Below are 23292 nucleotides of genomic sequence, written 5' to 3' on the forward strand. Positions count from 1 at the left end.
TGTGTCCCCTCTTTTAGCAAGTACAGCGACTCCCCGAGTTTTTGACCCTTGCTTTGTATGTACCAGCACCGAGAGTCCCAGCTGCTCCAGGAGGTAGCCTTTCGTCCCTTCTATGTGTGTCTCCTGTAGGCAAGCAAGATCTAAATGCATTGACCTAAGGAGCGCTGCCACCCACTGCCTTTTAGTGCCATCATTGAGACCGCAGACATTTACTGATGCAATCCGGATACTCATTAGAATATATCATATTGCTGTCCTGCCTTTCCCATCCGTACCTTGAAAAAACTAGAAACGTGTGCTGTGTGTGCTGTGTGTTCCCCCACTTAAGCCCCCTCCCTCCCCAACCCCCCACCCCTCCCAGCATCCCTTCCCCCTGAGCCCCTTTACCCACCCCTTACAGGCAAGGTCCCCTTCTAGGCTGAGTGAATTAGTACCATCCTGGTACATTTGTGAGGTAGCGGAAAAGTCCCAGACTTTCTTAGCGGTATCAGAGGGGCTCCCAGGCGGGTTAACTCTAATTTTAGACCTTCGCTTCCTCTGCGTGCTCTTTCTATTGGAAGCACTGGTCCCTGAGTTTGAGTCCTCACCTGAGCTTGCTTCGCTAGATAACAGACTTTGAGTCCTCGTTCAGAGAAAAATAAAGGCCCCCTCAGGTGAGCCACACCCCCCTCTCTCTGGTAACCCTTGCTGTTGCAGAGCCTTTGCATCTTTCTGACTTGCCAGGAGTGGGTCACTTCCCCACATACTCACAGTTTGATATGGAGTGTTAAAACCGGCTTCCACCAAGGTCTGCACTCTCAGTTCATCCTTATTGCCCACAAGCGATATGGCCAGGGTTCCATTGTTGTCAGGGAGCGCTTTCTAGGGTCCCCTGTCCTTTCCAGTGCCTACCTTGCCGCTCCTCTGCTCACTAGACAGAGCTTGCGCTGCTGAGTCCAGGCAATACTTGGCAACCGTTCTATCAGCGTCCTCGAGGACAGCGCCGCTTTCGCTCTTCCTATTCTCCACGTCAGCGTCGGACAGCTCCGGGCACTTTGGCGGTGAAGGCTTCAACCACGGTAGGCTGTCGCATTGCAGCGTCCTTGGATTTGCCACTGTCTTTTGTGAGTTTCTGTAGCGGGGTGTTTCGGGCATTATCAATGATCGCAGCCTCGCTGACATTTCTGCGCTGTTCCCCGTTCTTTTTCGAGATTGTAATGGGAGCCCTCCGAGCCGTGCCTGATGAGCGCTGAGCCGCGCCCGGGGCTGGGGTGTCTTTACTTGTCATTCTCTTGTTGGGGTTACCCGGCTCCTTTTGCTCTTTCATCTGCTTGGGGACGCGTGGGGTCATTGCGTTTGCTGCTCTTGTCCGAGAAAGAAATGCGGCACTCCTTATAAAGCCGATCTTGATGATTGAGATTAGTGAGGCTGTTGGAAATGCTGGCCAGCTTGCTGTCCCGAAATCCTTTTGCCTCATTGCCACCAGAAGTTCCAAGCCTCCAGGTGTCCACAGCGTCCAAATCAGAGCTCCACCCTAGGTCAGGAAGGGAGAAGGAGAGATTGTGACTGTGCACTGCGATCTAGCAGCGGTCCTCTTGCCCCCTTGCACCTTTGATATTACTTTCAAATGTTTTTTCAGAAGCGTAAAGCACTCTTAAGGGAAACCCGTTTGGAGCCATACAAGATATCTAAGATATTTAGATAAGCAAAATCCTAAGAAACATCAGCCAACCGCTAAAGGGACTTGTAAGTTATCTGTCATTTAAATGGTGCAAAATGAATAGTTTCTTACCTGTTGGTGTAGTTTTGCAGCTTGAAGAATTTTCTGGATTCACACGCTATGCGTTATTCCACCATCTAGTGGTTGGGTCCAGAATTGTAGTATTTCTTTCCTTGTTGTTGTTGTTGGTGGGAGTCGACATACCACCATTTGGTGTCCTCCTGTGATGTCGACGGGCTTCCTCCGAAAGCTCCCACCTTTGGTCGCCATCTTCGGATTTTTCTTTTTTTTTTCCTTCTCCTCCTATTCTTATTCTTCCGGGCGGAGGAGGGTGGGTTCGCTAGTGAATCCAGAAAATTCTTCAAGCTGCAAAACTTTCTGGATTCACATGCTGTGCATAGACTTTGTAGTGGTTTGCTAGTGGAAAATGAGCTTTGGTTTGTGAATAGATGTTGTAAGACCTTTTGTCCTACTTGTGCTTCTTTATTAATTTGAATGTCCACACAGTAATGTCTTATGAATGTGTGCACTGAAGACCATGTTGCAGCCATGCAGATGTCTTGAATTGGAGTATTAGCTAGAAAGGCAATAGTTGCTCCTCTCTTTCTTGTTGAGTGTACCCGTGGGGCAACTTGTAAGGCCTGTCCTGCTTGCCTGTGGCATAACTGTAGGGCTTGCGCTAGCCATCCAATGGTGTTTTTCGTTACTGGTCTTCCCAGAAAACTGTTTGAAAAGGATACAAAGAACTGTTTCCTTTGCCTGTATTCCTTGGTTCTTTCAATGTAGTTCATGACCGCCCTTCTTGCGTCAAGTGTGTCCAAAGCTCTTTCTGCTTTTGTCTTTGGGTTTTGAAAGAAACTTAGTATTTTTATACTCGGATTTATGTGGAATCTTGATACCACTTTTGGTATGAATTGTGGATCTGTCCTCATGACAATCCTGTTGCTAAGTATTTGCAAGTACGGTTCCTGTAATGTTAGTGCCTGTAGTTCACTAACTCTACATAAGGATGTTATTGCTAATAGAAAAGCAGTCTTTAGCGTGAGCATTTGTTGTGTCGCTTTGTGCAGTGGGTCGAATGGTACTTTCATCATTTGTGCTAGAACTATGTTCAGGTTCCATCTGGAACCATTTTTGGAGGTGCAATTCTTTTTGCTCCTTCTAGGAACTTTTTGAACACGTGAAGTGAAGAAACGTTTCCCTGTTTCTGCTCTGGTACAAGCTACAATTGCTGCTGAGTGCACTTTCAATGATGTATAGCATAATTTACTTTCCAGCAAATGTGTCAAGTATTTTAGCACTGCTCTCTCCTTTGTAATCTTCTTTGAAAAACGTCTTTTAAGACACCATTGTTTATATGTCTTCCACTTTACTGTATAACATTTCCTTGTTGTTGGTTTCCTAGCTTCTCTTAGAACAGCCATTGTGCTTTCTCGTAGTTTGAGATGTGCGAATTCTAAGTCCTCAGGAGCCATGCCGCTAGGCCCGAGCTCTCAGGTTCTGGGTGAAGTACTTAACCATTTTGCATTGTAAGCAAGTCTTTTTTATTTGGCAGTTTGTGCATTGTTCTTTGGGACTTCTGCATTATTTCTGAGAACCAAGTTTGCATGGCCCACTGAGGTGAGATGAGAATCATCGTCCTTTGGCTGATCTTGCATTTGCTGATCACCTTGTTCATTAAGGGTTGGGGGTTGGGGAGGGAGAGTAAGCAAGTATCCCTGACCAGTCTATCCATATCGCTTTCGCTAGGGACTGACTGCAAGGTCGCCTGGATGCGAAGTTTTGGCATTTTGAATTGTGGGGTGTTGCAAATAGGTCTATTTGTGGCGTCCCCCATTTCCTGAAAATGTTTTAGTGTTCTGCTTGATTTAGTTCCCACTCGTGGGAAGATTTTGTTCGTCTGCTCATTCAGTCTGCTTCTACATTGTTTTTCCCTGGTAGGTGTACTGCTATTATGTCTATTCCCCTTGGAATTGGCCATCTCCAAATCTCTTAAGCTAGCGTTGAGTGCTACTGAGTTCCTCCTTGTTTGTTTATGTAAAACATTGTTGTTGTGTTGTCTGTTTGCATCAACACCCTTTTCCCATATAGCTCTTTCTGAAAGGCTTTTAGGGCTAAGAATACTGTTTTCAACTCCAAGATAATGATGTGTTTCACAACATCCTGCTGTTTTCACAATCCGCTCACCTTGAGGTTGTTCATGTGTGCTCTCAATCTCATTAGGGACGCATCTGTTGTTATGGTCACTGTCGGAGTTGGTGTTGTGAAAGGTCTGCCCTGTCCTATATTTGTTTTGTTTCACCATGCCATGTCCTGATGAACTGTCTGCGTGACAACCAATAGATCCTTCCAACCACCTGTTGCCTGTGACCATTTCTGCTGAAGCCATTCCTGGAACAGTCGCATGAGTAGGCGCATGTTGGGCACTAAATGAATGCACGAAGCCATCATTCCCAGCAGTTTCCCCCCTGTCCACGCTGTCAGAGCTTGCCCCCCTGTGGTATAGATGGGTCTCCTTCAGTAGTGCTAATGTTGTCCTCTCACTTGGGAACACCCATGCAGTCTCCTGTTTGTAGCGGAGGTATTACCTCTTGCAGTGTTGTCATCTTAAATCTTTGAGTCTTTATGAATGAATTTGTAGAGCAACCTTAGGTCTAGTATTGGTCGTAAAGTTCCGTCCACCTTTGAGATAAGGAAGTACGTGGAGTAAATGCCCTTGTTCCTTTCCTTGTGTGGTACGTGCTCTATTGCATGTTTGTTCAGTAGTTATTGTACCTCTTGGAGCAATACAGAAAATGATGTAGGAGCGTATTATATCTATATATGGCACAGTACAATCAAAATACAATTTGTCAAAAGCAATCTTTTAGATGAGTTGTTTTCTTGGATATTCTTTTTTTTCTGTTTTCTTGAATATAAAGTCACAACAAAAACAGCAGACACGTTTAGTCCTAAGTCTAGGACGTCATCAAGGCTGTAAATACAAAAAGTGTAAACACAACATCACTGATAAATTCTTTGACTGTACTAGACATTTTTTACTTTAGTTGAAGTCTAAACCCTCGAATCACCAATAATAAAATCATTGTGCATCCCCTGGACAATTCTACCCAAATTTAAACATGGCAAGACGCACAAAAGAGAGTAACATAATACATACCTAAACGGCATGAAGTAATCAAAAAAATATTAAATCAGATTGAGACAACATCATGCACAATCCATGTATACATTCCCATAATTCTTAATAGACAAATGTGTGATCATCAATGGGGCATTAGTAACCAGTATAACAGATATGCTAAAAAAGGGGGAAGGAGCAAGAACGGTATCCTATGTCCATCGTAACCTCAAATCTCTAATCTGATAGCTTAATGCATCTATCAACTATTCCCATGTCCTTTACAATGTTATCGATGCAATGGCCTCAGCTCACCTTTTTATTGATAAATTGCTTTCAAATTGTTCTTCAACGTTCATGTAATTCTTTGCGTATTATTCCTGGTACCGCAATGAGACACTCAATCATTCTATCTGTGAACATGAAAACCAAGTATAAGCACGCGTACACACATCTTCGTGTAATGTACTCATTTTCCTAAACCATCAACTTTGCTAAATGGGAAAGGCCCCCTATGGCTACTGCTATCCACCTAAACCTCAAGTTTAGAGAGGCCTGCTCCATTCTCTCCATGTCACCCGAATGTCATAACTTACATCAATCGAGTGTAATTTTTTATCATCCGTTTCCTTATTAATCAGCGTGCCCTCATCCAGATTTTCTCGTCAGTAATATTCCACAGCCATCAGCTGAAAAAATATAAATAGACACAAACACCTTCTCACCATCACTCTAAATGAAGGAGCTTGTTCATATTTCCCTATTCATCGACCATTACACTTTGAGATAGGGAGAGGAGTTGGCCTAACGGCTAGGGCGCTCGACCTCGGAATCTGGGTTAGAGTCTCGATAACGACGCCAAAACCTCTTGTGATTCTGGGCAAATCACTTAATCTCCCCGTGCCTAAAATGAAAGTGTCTCCTCATGTAACGTAACTGGAAAAATGTAAAGCGCTCTGATACCTGATTCGGGTCTAGTTCGCGCTATATAAAACTCTGCAAAAAAACAAAAACAAAAAAAAAAGATATGTACCTTAATCAAAAGTCTCAATGACTGTTCACATCACATAGGTATCCTTGCCACTTCCTCATATTATACCGGAATGCCGCTTATATCTTGGAATACGCTCTGTACTACAAGTAAAGGACAAACAAAACAATGCGAAAAGTACTCCCTTGTTGTTTACATTTGAAACGTAAAGCGATCTACCCTAAACTCTAACAACCGATTCCTACTCACCTTTTTTGATTGGAGGGGCCTGTTCTTAAATAGACGGGACAAATGCGAGGGTCCTTGCACTCAGGATTTATCGGGCCATGGGTGTGGACGGATGAAAGATTGAAGCATTTTACGGTGAGTAGGAATCGGTTGTTAGAGTTTAGGGTAGATCGTTTTACGTTTCAAATGTAAACAACAAGGGAGTACTTTTCGCATTGTTTTGTTTGTCCTTTACTTGTAGTACAGAGCGTATTCCAAGATGTAAGCGGCATTCCGGTATAATATGAGGAAGTGGCAAGGATACCTATGTGATGTGAACAGTCATTGAGACTTTTGATTAAGGTACATATCTCAAAGTGTAATGGTCGATGAATAGGGAAATATGAACAAGCTCCTTCATTTAGAGTGATAGTGAGAAGGTGTTAGTGTCTATTTATATTTTTTCAGCTGATGGTTGTGGAATATTACTGACGAGAAAATCTGGATAAGGGCACGCTGATTAATAAGTAAACGGATGATTAAAAATTACACTTGATTGATGTAAGTTATGACATTCGGGTGACATGGAGAGAATGGAGCAGGCCTCTCTAAACTTGAGGTTTAGGTGGATAGCAGTAGCCATAGGGGGGCCTTTCCCATTTAGCAAAGATGATGGTTTAGGAAAATGAGTACATTACACGAGGATGTGTTTACGCGTGCTTATGCTTGGTTTTCATGTTCACAGATAGAATGATTGCGTGTCTCATTGCGGTACCAGGAATAATACGCCAAGAATTACATGAACGTTGAAGAACAATTTGAAAGCAACTTATCAATAAAAAGGTGAGCTGAGGCCATTGCATCGATAACATTGTAAAGGACATGGGGATAGTTGATAGATGCATTAAGCTATCAGATTAGAGATTTGAGGTTACGATGGACATAGGATACCGTTCTTGCTCCTTCCCCTTTTTTTAGCATATCTGTTATCCTGGTTACTAATGCCCCATTGATGATCACACATTTGTCTCTTATGAATTATGAAGAAATTTTGGGAACGTATACATGGATTGTGCATGATGTTGTCTCAATCTGATTTAATATTTGTTTTGATTACTTCATGGATAATGATAAATGATTCCGTTTAGGTATGTATTATGTTACTCTTTTTTGTGCGTCTTGCCATGTTTAAATTTGGGTAGAATTGGCCAGGGGATGCACAATGATTTTATTATTGGTGATTCAAGGGTTTAGACTTCAACTAAAGTGAAAAATGTCTAGTACAGTCAAAGAATTTATCAGTGATGTTGTGTTTACACTTTTTGTATTTACAGCCCTGATGACGTCCTAGACTTAGGACGAAACGCGTCGGCTGTTTTTGTTGTGTCTTTATACTCAAGAAAACAGAAAATAAAAGAATATGCAAGAAAACAAGACTCATCTGAAAGATTGTTTTTGACAAATTGTATTTTGATTGTACTGTGCCATATATAGATATAATACGCTCCTACATCATTTGCTGTATTGATCTTGGGTTAGGTAGGGGTAGGACGATGCTTCTATGAGTGGTAGAGTGTAATATTGTTAAAACTCAGTTGGAGAATTGCTTCTGTAGTGCACCTTTTAGTTTCCCATACATCGTCCACTTGGGTAGTCTGCCTCTTGGAGCAATTGAGCCAATTCCTTTTTGGAATGTATCTTTTTGCTTGGTCTTTTGTTTGGAGGTTTCTTTGCCAGCTCTATGCAGAACTTGTGCTGTATTATGTTTAGTATCCATTTGTCTGAAGTTATCTTTTTCCACTGTTTGAGGAAGTATGTTAAACTGCTTCCTACTGGTGTAATATGTTGCAGCAACCGTTTGCTTTTCTGTTTTTTGGTTTGCCCGGTTTTTCTTTTGAGTAGCACACTCAGTGATGTCCTTGGAGTGTGTACAAGTTATTGAGTGCAGTCCCTTGGTGTCTTTCGACGTCTTTAAAATTTCGACGGTCTTTTTTGCCATCTCGGAATCCTTGTCTAAAGACCCAACAGATTGTTTTCCCTTGGACGCCCTAGCGGACATCAAGTGTTTTGACGCCGAGGCTCCTTTTAAGGGCTTAGTCAGTTTTTCTGGACTTGCTTATCTTTATCGATGTCTACGGTACCCTTACCTCCTTTGGAGTCTTCTTCTCGACCTCAACCACTGTGTTGTCTGTTTCCGCTTCGACTTCTTGACCTTCGGCAACGTTGTCCTCCTCTTAGCTGGAGGCATCCAGGACTCGAAGCGATGGTGGTGGGTCTTGACCTTGCATGTTATAATTGGCTCTTCACTGCCTCTCTCTTGCTGTCAACGTCTTTGGGGTGAAAGCTGAGCATGCGTTGCAGCCGTCGCTTAGGTGATCCAGTGGCAGGCAAAGCTTGCAGGCTGGATGCTGGTCTTTTTGTGCGTATTTGTGGTGACAATTATCACAAAATTTAAAACGTGTCTTGTCCATTTCCGCACACAAAGAGCCCCCTGCATGTGCAGTCTTCGTGTCGAAGTTTTGTTTCTCCCTCTTTGTCGCGCTCCGGCTCGTAGGATCGAAGTAAATGTAAATGTAGTAGTATTTGTATAGCGCCCGAATCGACCCCCGAAGGGGTATCTCAGGCGCTTGTACGCATACCGCTGTGGAACCCTTCCTGGCTTTTCCCTGTGAAGTGCCCACTCCTAGGCACCCCCAAGGTGAAGCCAGGCATCCTAGCGTTGTTGGGGCCATTGTGGAGATTAAGCAAGCTATTGCCCAGAGTTGCAGAGTGGGACCCATGATTAGAATAGGCACCGTGGCGAGAATTATCAGGTCCGCGGAAATTGAGCCCAAGACCCGCCGAATTGAACCCTGGTCCCGGGCTAGACCTCTGCATCAGGGTCTGCCGCTCTCACCATTGAGCCACACTTCTCCACAGAAGTCCGGTAAGTCGAAGACCCTTCCCTCCTGTTCTTAGGATAATTTTAGTTCTTTTTCGTCGATTCACCTCTCCAAACCTTCGGAGGTCCTCCGTCTCGATACAGACCCAACAGCGGGAAAAAAGAATCTGAAGATGGTGACCAAAGGTGGTAGCTTCCGGAGGAAGTACGTCAACGTCACAAGAGGACACCAAATGGTGGTAGGTCGACACCCACCGACAAAAAAAAAAGAAGAAATACTACAATTACGGACTCAACCACTAGATGGCGGAATAATGCACAGCATGTGAATCCAGAAAAGATTCCCGCTGCAAAATCTGTTAGACTGTCGCAGAGGCTTTAAAGATTTGATTACATTTTATTATTGATGCAATATTAATCCCTCTTGAAAACTGCGACATATATTTACCCATTTGGCCTGTTAGTTGTTTAGCATTTCATGTGGCCAGATAAAAGATAGAATGGTCTTATTATTCAACAAATGGTTTGGGATAGGTTTCCATTTTAACTGTAAAATTGAATTTTTCTAAAGAATAAATGATATAGCATCACACTTTTGTTAACAATTTGTACAGTAATTTACTTATGAATGGCATAAAATCAATGAACTTACTTCACTATTCCGTAGCCCAGGCTGACTATGATCACCAGAAGACGTGCTAATGTTCTTTTTACTGCAGATACCAGCTCAGCAAAGATCAACAAACCTTGAGCTGATGGAGCAAGAAATATAGAGGAAAACATGTTACTAACCATTGTCACAAAGTGCAAAAAAAAAAACTGATTCATGGCCTATGACTTACAGGACAAGCCAGACGAATTGACATTCTGATATTCTGCGTAATACACAGCCTTTTCGAGCATTCCCAGGAAAATAACAGCAGCAATCCAAAACTGGATTCTGAGCAAGTCCTTCCAATAACAGGCAGACCATAGCAACCACAGCAGTCCATAGAGGATATAAATGATACACATCACCATGAAGAACTAAAAGAAAAAGAAAATACTGTATCAGCTTCTACATTAGCTGGAATAATTAAAACAAAATGCATCTGCCTACATGAGTAGATCTCCACAAAAAATGAAGTAATAGCAGCTTAAAATCAAACAGATGTAGTTGCTGTAGGTAACTGGGTTATTAGTTGATGGAGTTGTTAGGCATGATCAAGAAGTAATGCCATCATGTATTATAAGATCCATTTAGGTCACACACGATAAATTAAACCAGAGCTCAACCCTTGGTTCTTTGAGCGATCAAGCAATCAACTTTGAAGCGAACATGTGTAAAGAATTTAACACCACAAACACAGGTAAAAAATAAACAAGGAGCAATGAAACCCCCATTCTAATTTATAAATTTAGTATACATTTTAATCCTTAAAATGACACCAAAACGATACTCCATTGTAGGGAAGGAGAGAAGATTTTTTAAAGATTTTAGCTTTTAAATGTTCACCTAATTACAAAAAACACAAAGCTCCATCCATCGGTATCTGATCAAGCTAGACCAGATAAAAAAAAGTTTTAAAAGCTAAGGCTGACCACAATTGAGCAACAGGGACCAGGTTCATCCCAGTCAAATATATATATCTTGGGACTTGATCTTTGTTTTTTTAAGGAGTTTTCTTGTTGACTGTGAAGCTGGCCTGCAGGATCTGATGAAGGGCTTGACTTCGGCGGTTTGCTCCTCAGCGATGGACCCGCTTTAAACCTCTACAAGAGGACTTAGTAAATGCATCTTTGGCATATTGGTTTTCAGGTTGGTCCAGGACTTCTCTCAGTTTTTCCAGCAAAAATCCTTGAAGATGTTTTTAAGTCCCAACTTTTAGGGTCAGCAAGGGGGAGTCCACTCTGACTACAAGGTTTTTCTGTATGGGGGCAATGGAAGACGACTTGGCTGATAATTCTAGAGCCTTGCAAGAAAAGTTTATTTATATTAATACAAGATCTGATTTATCTGCAGGATGCTACAAGGTTGCCAACCCTTTTAGTCACACAACATAAAGCTATATATATATATATATATATATATATATATATATATATATATATATATATATATATATATATATATATTCCCTTCTATTACTTTTGAGGTATTTTTACAGCAGGGATATACTTACTGAAACTATAATATGCCAGTAACAAGTAGTCCAGAAGGGTATTGAGTCATGGCATATTAAACTATCCAATGATTTGCTTCCCGTATGCGGGCACCCGAGGGAATTTGATTTTCTTAATGAAAATGGCAAGCAAACCTCATGTCTGGCTACTGCCTCCCTTAAGGATTTGAGATATCTTTAGCTCTTTAAGATAACTACACACAATGCCCAGGAAAAGAGAAAGAGGTTGTTTTCTAGATCTACTGTTATCTAAAACCACAAGTCCTCCAGTAAATAGACTCAATCCTAGGTATTCACCTGTCACAGTTACTATATGCAGTGGTAGAAATGTAAATAAAAAATAGTTCTCAGATATCACACCACAATATGCTGCAGATAAATAACAATATGACTAACAAATTTTCTATTAGGTCAAGTTATTCTGCTCGAGAAAAGTGGTACCCATATTCAGTATTGCTATAATCTTTGATGCAACAATCATCAGCATATTCTGCGAAGGAAGTCGCTGGCCTGACTAAGGAAATAGACATTCACAAAGGTCTTTTTCTTTAGATATTAGTAAAGCACACAATATCGAAATACATCTTTTCTGTTTCTACTATAAGCTCATCAGGCATAAGGTTAATTTAAAAAAAGTTCAAATGTGAACTCACCAAGCAATGCTTGGCTCTGCAGGCACAAATCACAAAGGGTTAATTGGCCCCTCTTTAATGAAACTATTCTTTGCCCCTTACAATCTTAATGAATGTCATAAATACTTAACTAAAAAGGAGAGTTTCTATAATTTTCTTTGTGTTCAATAAATAGAGAAAGGATTTAAAGAATCCTCCCGAAACTCGTCCAGGGCTTTAATGTGGAAATAAGCACCTTCAGCCTGACTCTCTTAAAGTACTTGGGTTCCCCAAATTCATACAAAAAGGGGCTGCGCCTTATACACTAACACTGCTACATATAGTCAGCCCTTCACCGAGTTATCTGGCTCATTAGCTAACAGTTCAATGTTTTATTTAACTAAAAAGCAAAGCAATAGCTTACTCTGCTTAGAAGGGACGATTATTATGACACCTTGTAGTTCTATCTCCTTCCTCCTGATTTTAACTTGAAGTGCCTCCTCTCGCATCCGTGTTTCTCGTTTCCGCCTTGCTGATATTTTGCTTATGATTCTACTCAAAAAGGCCTTGTATGCATCCCAAATTAGGGGCTGACTAGTTGTTTCCCTATTTAGCGTGAAGAAACGTCAGTCTATTCCGCGATTTCTAGTCATAAAGCCTCTTCTAAAAGTAATGCCCTATTAAATATCCAACTTCTCAGACATGCCCTTCCAGGCAGGCACAGCTTTAAACATAAAGAGGAGTGGTCCAACAATAAGGCTGGAAAATGGGCCACAGACTCAACATAATAATTTAAAGCATGGTCTAAGAGGAAGTAATTAAATCTAGAGTGGTGCCCATATTTGTTTTCTATAGAAAGTAAATCCTTTAGAAGTCCCTGCCAGCTTTTGCCAGATGTCAACTAGATTCAGATCCTTCATTGCATCTCTTTGTCTGCGATACATTTTGGGGGAATTCAAATATTTAACTCGAGGTTCTGTCCAGCTCCAGGTTTAAAACAATGTTGAAATATCCTCCAACCTAATGTAGGTATAGGAGTTTCTAACAGATTTTGTTGCAGAATCTCCAGCAATGTAGGATCATCACAATTGGGACCACAATATACTGCATAGGTTAAATATATAGCCCCTATCAGCAATGTTGACACTAAACATCTTCCAGTATTATCAGTGGCACACTTTGTGAGCTTGAGCTTGTGACGGTTTCCTGCCCGCAATGGAGGAGACGGACCTCTCCGCATGGCGGACGGCGGTAACAAAGCCGGAAATAGACTGGGCGGTCTAGTTGCTCGGGCCGTGACTCAGCTGCTGGTAATTGGGAGTCCTGCGGAAGAGCCTAAAAGCACGATACGGGAGCCAAACGAGGGCGCGAGAAAGGAATCGGAGAGGAACACGGGAGACAACTCGGACCACGACAAGGGGGAGATATTCCACATACCGAAGACCAAAGGAGAGGAGGAACTACCACAACCGGAAGAGAAGCCCAAGAGAGACAACCGCTCTAGGAGCAGCGCCCTCGAGTACGGTACTCCAGCAGGGGAAGCGGAGGCTGTGGTTCCCCTCCCCACGGCCTAGGAGGGCCGTGGGTTCAGGCAAGTGCCTTGCTTTTTGGTTTCGAGGTTGGTGGGAGGGAATACGGGACATGGCACGCTAAGACACCAATACCTTCCCTCACTTAGGCACCCACAGCTAGGACCCGGTGGCGGCAGCACAAATCCCTATTAACCCTTCTGACCTAAGACAGAGACCTGACATTTATTTTTGTTTTCTGTTATTCCCTGATTGAGAGACGGGCACCCATACTCCAGAAGTTGACCAAACCCGGAGTAACCCTACAGCCAACACGACCAAGAAGTCGACCAGACCAGAAGCGGCCCCACAGCAAAAGACCCGAAGTATCAGGAAGAGTCCTGTTAACCAAGTGACATTCGCAAGAGACATTCAAGGAGAAGAACTCCACTTTCTGTTGTTCAGTATTTTTTTGCCTTTGCTCCAAACTGACAAATGCCGGTTTACACCCGGGGACTACTAAACATAAAATATCGAGAGCCAAAACCTCTCTTTAAGTTAAAAATAAAGGCTCCACAATTCTCCAAAACCGAAGTCTCCCGGGAATTTTTTCACGAATAGGGAATGATAGATCACCCCTGAGCCAGGGGTGCGAGTACAAGCCCCTAATGCTTTGCAAAAATGATAGCCACCCCTGTTGTGCTCCCACACTGCTCAGAACACACGCCATCCTGCACCCAGCTAAGCTTACTGAAATAGGTTCTACAGTCTGGCAGCTCTAAGTGTGTTTCTTGCAGCATCATTATATGAGTCCAGCTATCCTTTCGGTGTTCTGCCACCAGGCCTTGTTTTCACCTAGATCTCATCCCCTTCACATTCCAAATTATTATTTTGATCATGAAATTCTTGGTGTCAGATCTTACCCTATACCCTGCCCCCACCACCCCCCAAAATATGTTTCCTGAAAAAAATCCTGCATCTTATTCTATTCAAAATTGCAACATCTCCCTCTATTCCTAATGTGTGCTCGGAGGACATATTTCTTTTTTACCCCAATGCTCCCCACCCTATGCGCTCTCCTTAACCACGCCCTCAACCCCTCCCTCTATCTTTGCTGTTTTACTCGTAATTAAAGAGTGCGCATCAGGGATTGCTGCTTATAAGTGTTATACAACACCTCACTCAGTCTGACCTACATCTCATAGAGCCGCTTTAATTTCTTCTATCAGGGCATCTACTTCGGCTGGGTCTCTAAGGCTTTGCTTTTTGTTCTTCCACATAATCCGCAACATTGCTGGGAACTTCATCTGGTTCTTAGCTCCCCAGTTTCTGCAGTTAACTGATCCTAACACCAAGCTTTCATTGCCGGTGTGCTGTCCTTTTACCTATATCTGACCTAGCTTGATTAGTATAATCTCCATGGGTCAAATCTTTCTCCTTTAATGCCCATTTTAAAATCAACGCCTTGACAGCACAGGTATGAAAGATCATGAGAATAATATTTTGGAGAGGGACTTAAACGGATCCCTATTGATTCTAAGGATCTCTTTATCAGGGTCACTATCTGGCGTATCCTGCAAGATCCCTCCCTTCAGAAGTCTTTAGATTTCCTCCTCTGATACCTCAGAGATTCTCAGTAGAATCAAATTATTCAACCTAGAATGATTATCCAACCTTTCTAGCTCATACAATAGTCCCTTATTCTGTAGTTTAAGCTCTTCTATCTCCTGGGTACTGGAGTGCATAGCAAGACTCCTCTCCAGATACTCTTCCAGCGTGGAAGTTTGGTCTGCTAGATCATTACACTTTTTCTCTAGTATATGGCACTTATCTCTGACATTTTTAATTTTTAGTGTGGTATTAGATACAGATAGGAGTGATCAAATATTAGCAACAATTAACATGGTTGAATTGATCATATTGTTTACCATTCTAATAATTCTGATTACAGTAACAAATCTCATCTTTTTAACAATCACAGCTCATGTTTTATTTGCAATTCAATAAATGTTTGAAAATGCATTGCTGCATCTTTCTTGTGTTTACCTAGGGCATGCAAGAGTGACCAAATGAAAGGACTAGATTGGTTTCCACGATTCCTTGATAATTTAAGTGTCACGTTCGAGGTTGCCAACACTATCTATTACTCTGGTCAGTTTAGGGGTTGAATGTGGTACTGTGAGCTAGCCAAAAACATACCAACACGTACTGTTAGTATCTGTGGACTGAGTCCCTATGTTGTGGCGTTCGTGTTGGAATAATACACAGTCCGGCTATATCTATAGGAACCGTTTAACACTATTTTCCTTGATTACATGAGTAAGCTCGTGGAAGTTTTAACACAAAAACATGTTTCTTTAAACTCTGTAGCACAGTTTAACCTGAAGGAAGTTAATTCGGCAATAGAGAGATAGCTCCTTTTGAACACCCAGTGTCGGACTTATTTCGCTGACCTGCGAGGTACGTCTTCATACGTTTTCAGAATAATTAACTGCAGATAAAACTGTATTCAGGGGTATCTCTGCAATTTTAGGTTCATTCACCTCAAACATGTTCAGTCAATTCTCATCAGTTCTACTTCTTCAAGGTGTGATCTTTTTACTCACTGCAATAAGATGATTAACCAGCTTGACAAATATGAGCAGCATTGTCGCCATACTATTACTTCTACTTGGGAGCAGATTTGCTTTCCAGCTTGAACCAGGACTGGACTTCTAAGCTTTTGTACACTTTTGCCACCAGCATCAAGACATCTACCTTCCTGATGTATGAGTTACTTACCTTCGGTAACGATGCATCTGGTAGACGGTCTAGCCGCAGATTCCTTAACTTAGAATATCCCCAGGCGTCAGACTGGATCCAGAATTCTTTTGCAGCAGCACATCTGCGCGCCGGAGGACGTCGCCTCACGACCCCGCCCTGACATCGTCCACGTACATAACATCAGCGAGGTCATGTAAGTCCTCCCGGCGCGCTAACAACAGTTTTCTTCTGAGAAACTTTTCCGCGGAGCCACCAACCAAAAACTGTGAAAGTATGGGAACAGTGTGCGAGGAATGAAAAATCAGTGAATAAAGAAGGAGGATGGTGGAAGGCACCATCCTAAAGACAGAATAGACACCGCCTACACATATAAGTAGAAGCTGTGAGAAAGAGCCCCGCAAGCCAAGCGGAGGCCCCCTTCCCGAGTGCAACAAGGGAAGAACATCTCAACAGACAGAAATAGACTGATAGTGCCATGTGGAACTATGCTGTCCACTAAGAACGGAACACAGAAAGAGCAACAGTCCACTGTAGGAAAGAATGAGAAGACTGGCCTTTCCCCTCTAAAAATAAAGGTAGGAAACAGAGCACAACCGACCCTCAAAGAGGATGACCACTAGGAGACCAGGACCCCCTAGGCAGTAGAGCAGACTGAAGGTAAGGGAACTGGAGAGGAAAACTAATCTCCCCGTGAATCAAAGGCACCATTTAACAGAAAAGAAGCCCCTAGGCAGAGGTTAACTGCGTATGAAAGCACCCAGGGGAGTACAACAATCTGAACCCCCTTCAGATATAACCCAATGGCAACTGAAGAGGCCAGCGGAGAACACCACTAGACAATGTACTCGCAGAACACGGAGGCTGGGTGGGCGTTAAGGAATCTGCGGCTAGACAACGTCTCTACCAGATACATTGTTACCGAAGGTTAGTAACTTGTACATCTGATAGAGATATCTAGCCGCAGATTCCTTAACTTAGAATAGATACCACAGCCATACCCCAGAGGGACACAGGTCTGCGACAGGACAACAGAAAGCGGCAAACATGTGATCCGGAAACAGAGTGACGGATAAAGGGGAAAAGCTCTGGCAGAACAGCCAGACTGCAACCCCAGCAGCTCTAAGAGCAGAAGTCACAGGATAGAAGATATCCAAAAAACATGCCGGAATGGCGCCACACCATACCAGTATAAAAAATGACAGGTAGAACGGCAGGATCCTAAATACCATGGCAAGGAAAGAGAGAAAAAGAAAGATCACTCTCCGCTAAATGGCGCACGAAGAATGCATGGACCCAAGCTTGAAATAAACTTGAAGAGATGCAACCAGAGCGTAACAGCTTAGCATATAGAAGAAAGCGGAAAGAGCCGGTGGCAAGAGTCCAAAGGCAAGAGCCAGAGCCTGAGCAATGCATTGGGAATAGCCAGCAGGACAAGAAGCACGCCAGGTACACACCCAACCCCAAAAGGGTAAAGAGGGGCAATAGTATTAACCCCCAACCCACAGAAGCAGGTAGAATATGCCGCCGGCAAACAGCAATAGAGACCTTAAAGTGGCTTACGCAGGAACAGAGGAGTGACGGAACAGGCAGCATGAAGCCAAAGGGAGGAACAACCACAATATAGACTTGCAGACCGTAATCAATGACCACTGTCACCAGAAGAACTGTCCAACAGGCGTAGCTTTAACAAGAGTAGGCATATCCGAAGGGAGAGGCCAAAAACACCAAGTTAACGAATAGTCTCAGAATCCACGACCAACACTCCAGAAGACACAGACAGCGTTGAACCCCAAAAAGGGAGCATATGACAATTGGAAAATCACTCCAGTAAGCGGAAGCAAGGAGAAACCTATGGGCAACTTGCAACAACCCAGAAAAGCTCTCCCACACATGGAGATATTGGTCCAGACCTCGCAACCTCGACAAGAGGTGGCGACGTAGGAAAAGGATACCAAGGTAACCGGCATGTAGACATAAATGTATATGCCGGACCATACCTAGAACATTAAGGGCAGGTAGGAGCAGTTTGTGAAGAGGAGACCATAAAACCTCTAAAAGAGGTGGATGACCATGGCGAAAGCAGATAGCACCAAGGAAAAACATAGAACACCATATAACGGATCACCAATCGGCGCATGGAGCCCACATGATCTCCGGGCCCAGGTGAGATAAGCAAGGCTATATAATAGCGTACAAGTACCCCACATGGAGTATGTGTACCCCAAACAATGGGGGACACCTCTTAGGGCAATAAGCCAGGCCAAAAGAATGCAGTAACAAACCGAACCCGTGAACTGAGTTCCAAGCTGTAATAACATTACCGAGCTGAGCTACCGGCTGAAAATCCACAGTCAGAGGACACAGCAACCTGTGGAACACGGCCACAGAAGGCCAACAGGCAGCTGAAAGCAAAACGCATCCAAGGGATGCCAATAAAAGGGTAAGCACCCTTGACCACAGAAAAAAGAAGACGTAAGGCTCACTGCTCATGTTAAACACAGAGTACATCTAAAGAATGCGAAAAGAAAAAGTACCACAAGAGACAGACCTAAAAGGACCTAAGGGGGAGGATGAAAGCCTGCCAGGAGCCGGTGAACCGCCGACTCGGCGTGAGCATCAAAGAGTAAAACCCCATCAAAGGGAAATCAAGCAGACACTCCCGGATATTTTCAGGGAAGACGCTATCCCGCAACCAAGTGTGATGCCTTAAGGCAACAGAACTCGTCATGGCTCAGCCCAAAGAATCCGGCATATCTAAGGCTGAACGGATTGTGAATTCTGCAAGGTTGCGGCCATCCCGGATGAGGTGAAGGAGATCAAGCGAGCACCTTCAGAGGTGGTAGTAAGCAAAGACTCTGCAGAGTCCCACAGGGCAGAGGTAGCCCGAGGCAAAACACACACTGTATTTAAGAACCGAAGGGCAGCACTAGGGGATGTAAAGACATTCCTACCCCAGGATTCAAGCCACCTGGACTCCCGAGAGGGAGGAAGCGTTAGATGGGGCAGAGAAGGAAAGGCACTCTGCAACACAAACCCCTGCGCATCAGGGTGCACAAAAAGACAGACTGGATCATGTGGAGCTGGAGGGTGGCGGTGCAAAACTGAACGAGCCACTGGGTCACCTGAAGCAGGTCAGACCCAGGTATTCAAGAGGGCATCATAAAAGAAAGCCTCAAAAGGCAAAAGTGGCTCCACATTTCCGGACCCACGTGGAGGACCTCAAGCAAGGGGTCCACAGAGAAGAGGGTAGAGGGGGGTTGCATATTCAAAATGCGGGTGGCCAAAGAGACCACTCTCAAAAAAGCAGCACGAGCCTCGGTAGCCCTCCGCGGAGGGGAAAACAGCTCATTAGTGGGGGAGGGTAGTAAGCTGACCCTCCCAAGACACTGAGGGTCCAATGCCCCACAGAAGGAAGTCCCATGGAATGAGGATCCTGATGGGCCGCGCCGACAAGTCCGTCGGAGACCCCACAAGAAGCGGAGGTCCCGAGGATACCCCAGAAATGGGACAGGACCCAAGATAGGCCTGCAAAGCCATAGCATAGGCCTCCTGACATTGACACGCTTCCGGGTGGGCAGCGTCAACGCATTTGGCTCTGCCCCCTCCCACCATTTAAACCTGAGCAGGGGGCAGACGCCCGCAGCGGCGCGCCGGCGGCACACTGAAGGCGCGCCAAAGGCAGAACCCCTGCCCTATTTACTTCATACGGACCGGTACACTCATTTAATATTATGTTGCGCTACTCGAATGAGGAGTTGCAATCTTTGAACCCCCTGAATCCACAAAACCACGTAAAGTCACCTCATATGATTGAGCCCTCCAATAGCTATCAGCCCATCGCCCTTAATGGCAATAGAAGAAGACCTCAACGCACGATATAAGTGCTATTGATTTAAAAGTTGTTCCTAGGGCACCTATGGCTCTTTATCTTAATGCCAGGTCTATACCCAAGTATTCACTTGAACTTTGGAGCCTCTTGGAGGTAGAAAAGCCCGATATTTGTTTCATCACCGAAACCTGGCTTCATAGCCAGGCCTCTACTGATGTCATAATAGCCTTCCCCCCCTCAATACCATTTAACAAGATTGGATAGGAAAGTTGGCAGGGGAGGAGGTATTGCAGTCGCTACTTAGGACCCCTTCAAGATTAATGTATTAGAGTCTTTCTCCTCCACAATGCTTGAGATATTGATTTTTAATATTGAAGCTCCTGACTCTGAAACCTGGAGAGGAGTCTTAGTCTATAGACCTCCGGGCCCAAAAAACGAACTTTGTGAACCATTTGCTGGAAGTCATAGTACCACACGTACTAGCTGCTGACAATTTTATTCTAATTGGAGAATTTAACTACCATGCTGAGCAATTGTTGGACTCTGATTCCTGTCATCTAACTGGGGCAATGGACACACTAGGATTGACACAGAGGGTAGTCAGCGCTAACTCTCCCAACCTGACTATTGAACCTCCACTCCCAATACTATGGACTGACTATTATCTTTTAAAATTTGGCATTCCCATAAAGTCTTATAAAAGACCAGGACTGAACAGAAGCATTTTTATTCGGCCATGGCGTAAACTAACTCCAGATGCTTTTCTAGCCCACTTTAAACCACAGCAGATATGTCAATCTGACACTGTGGAACGGGCTACAAGCATTTTAGAACCTTCTATTATAGCTGTATTAGATAGGGTCGCCCCGTTGGCCAAGGTTAAAGTAAAAAGTAAAAGTTCACCTTGGTTCACGATGGCTCTGAAAACCTATAAACTAGAAGAGCAGCCGAACGCCAGTGGAGGAAAACCAAAACGGATGAAGACCGCAGAAACTATAGGCAGTCTCATCTTAACTATATAAAAAAACATCAAATCACCCAAAAAAACGACCTAACTCAGCGAATAAAGAATGCCGCTCACTCTAGTAAGGAACTTTACAAAATATTGAAAGAATTCACTTCCCCTCGGGTTGAGCAGTCTTCTTTTTCTCCTACTCAAGAGTGGGTAGACTCTTTATCCTCCTTTTTTGATAATAAAATTAAAACCATCTATTCCTCCTTTCCTCATCTTGACATCGATTCCCATCAACCTATTAGTAATACGTCTATGGAACCTCCGCCACTGGAAATAAAGGACACTCCCCTTTTAACGGAATTTGAACCCATAACTACCACTGTTGTATTAGAAGGCTTAATCAAGATTAAATCAGGTTCTCCAGTCAACCCTTTTCCAGCCTGATCTTGCAATAAAATCATGCCCCTATTTGCCAATGTCTTAACAGTAATTTTTAACATGTCACTAGAGCAAGCTAAAGTTCCGAAGAGATGGAAACAGGCCCAAGTCAGGCCCATTCTCAAAAAACCTCTGGCTGACCCTAATCTACCAGCTAATTATCATCCCATCTCACTGCTACCCTATTTTGTGAAAGTACTGGAACACCTAGTTAATAAGCGTCTCACTGCCCATCCAGAAAACCACGGTCTCCTGGACCCCTCTCAATCAGGCTTTCGAGCCGCCCAGAGTACGGAAACTGCGGTGCTTGAGATCATTGACAACATCAGGCTCACACTGGAAAAAAGAGAATCGGCAATCCTGTTTTTTATTTTATTTTTGTTCTGGTTCTGCAGGACCTGTTTCCTGCCTTCGATTCCATCTCCCACAGTGTATTGAAACATCGACTGTGGGAGGTAGGTATCAGAGGGAAGGCCTTGGACTGGTTTGAGTTATTTGGCAGACCGCTCCACTACTGTTCTTGTTGACTCAATGGTATCATGCAGTCATCCAGTTTCAGGCACCATTCTTAGCCCCATGTTGTTCAATCTATATTTAACACCGCTTGCCAGTATGATTAGATCATACTGCTTTGAGACTATCGTATGCCGACGATACCCTACTGCTTGTCACCTGTGGTTCGGATCATGTCGGCACGCGCTCTTGTTTCAAGAGCTGTATGATCCAAATAAACAAATGGATGAGTACAAACAAGTTACAATTAAATGGCAGCAAGACTGAAATCATTTTGTTTGGGAGAGCTGAGGAACTCTGGGCGCAAGATTGGTGGCCTTCTGAATTGGGCACATGTCCCTCTCCCAAGTCAGCAGTGCGTAACCTGGGAATCAACATCGACAGCTCCCGGTCTATGAAAACCCATGATAATCAGGTTTTAGGGGTCTGCTACAGGATTATGCGGAATCTCTGTAAAATCTTTAAGTGGCTACACATTGAAGCAAGAAAACCGTTGGTGCAAGGTCTTGTGATTAGCCGTCTTGACTGTGGAAATGCTCTGTTTACGGCTCTAAATGAAGACTTGCTTTCCAAGCTCCATATCCTTCAAAATACGGCAGCCAGACTCATTCACAATCTTCCCCCTAGATCTCCCTCCGCCCCTAATCTCAAGACCCTCCACTGGCTCCCAGTGCGACAAAGAGGCCAGTTTAAAATCTTAAGTCTTACACACAAGATAATGTATGACACCAGCCCACACTACCTATCAAAAAAACTCCAATGGTATACACCGGGAAGATCACTAAGGTCTGGTACTAAATCATACTTTCTTCAGCCTCGCATTCTAACTTCGCGTTATGGTGGCCATTCATTTTCTTATCTTGCCCCCATGCTATGGAATAAATTACCATTTCACCTCTCCTCCATAGTAGACCACAGGTGCTTTCGTAGAAAGATGAAAACCTGGCGCTTCTCTCAGTAATTCTGCTCTAGGTTTTCAGGTTGCTGTCTTCATCGCTGTCTTCATCACTGTCTTTTTGTTGCCAGCGCCATGAGACCTCCCGGTGAGATGTGCGCTTTACAAGAATATTCGACATTGACATTTGGGCCCGAGTCCCCCCAACACCCGGAAAGGGCGGATAGAGGGGGGACGACCATCGGGAGCGCACGTCCGGAAAGTTCCGGGAACCAGTGCCCCTGACAACAGAAGACGGTGAGGTTGATGACCTAGGCGACAAGCGCCTTGACTTACCAAGTGGAGAACGACGGTCCCGGACCCCAGAGGGCGATCGACAGCGGAACCGAACAGTAGAGGGACCTGCAGTCGACGACGAGGCCGGTGGGCGAGACGAATCCGACCGGGACAGCCGTGCAGAGAGAAGCTTCATACGGCAATCCCACTGAGACTTCGGTTTCAGATGTGGGCAGGATTCACTGTCAGTTGAGTCATGGTGCTCGCCCAGACACCACATACAAATAAGATGTGGGTCTGTCGCTGACATTTGGCGCAAACAGGAATTACGAGATTTAAAGCCCGAAGGCATCGCACACTGTTCCCAACGCGAAGCGTCGAAAATGAGGCCTGAAAACAGGCCAGAGAAGGGCACTCCGGATCCGCGTTCCACGGGAAAAAGA

The 23292-nt window shown here is 44.0% G+C and overlaps 1 protein-coding gene across 1 annotated transcript in view; it reads right to left on the reverse strand.

Moving 5' to 3' along the window:
* TMEM87B (transmembrane protein 87B) overlaps positions 1-23292 on the reverse strand; it is a 376065-nt gene that overhangs the window by 195196 nt on the left and 157577 nt on the right. The window contains exons 10-11 of the mRNA XM_078649037.1: positions 9742-9925; positions 9552-9651 (exon numbers count right to left, since the gene is read on the reverse strand). Coding sequence (XP_078505163.1) covers positions 9552-9651; positions 9742-9925 — 284 coding nt within the window. The remainder of the gene's footprint in view (positions 1-9551; positions 9652-9741; positions 9926-23292) is intronic.

The sequence above is a fragment of the Lissotriton helveticus genome, chromosome 6 (assembly GCF_964261635.1).
Source record: "Lissotriton helveticus chromosome 6, aLisHel1.1, whole genome shotgun sequence".
NCBI lineage: Eukaryota > Metazoa > Chordata > Amphibia > Caudata > Salamandridae > Lissotriton > Lissotriton helveticus.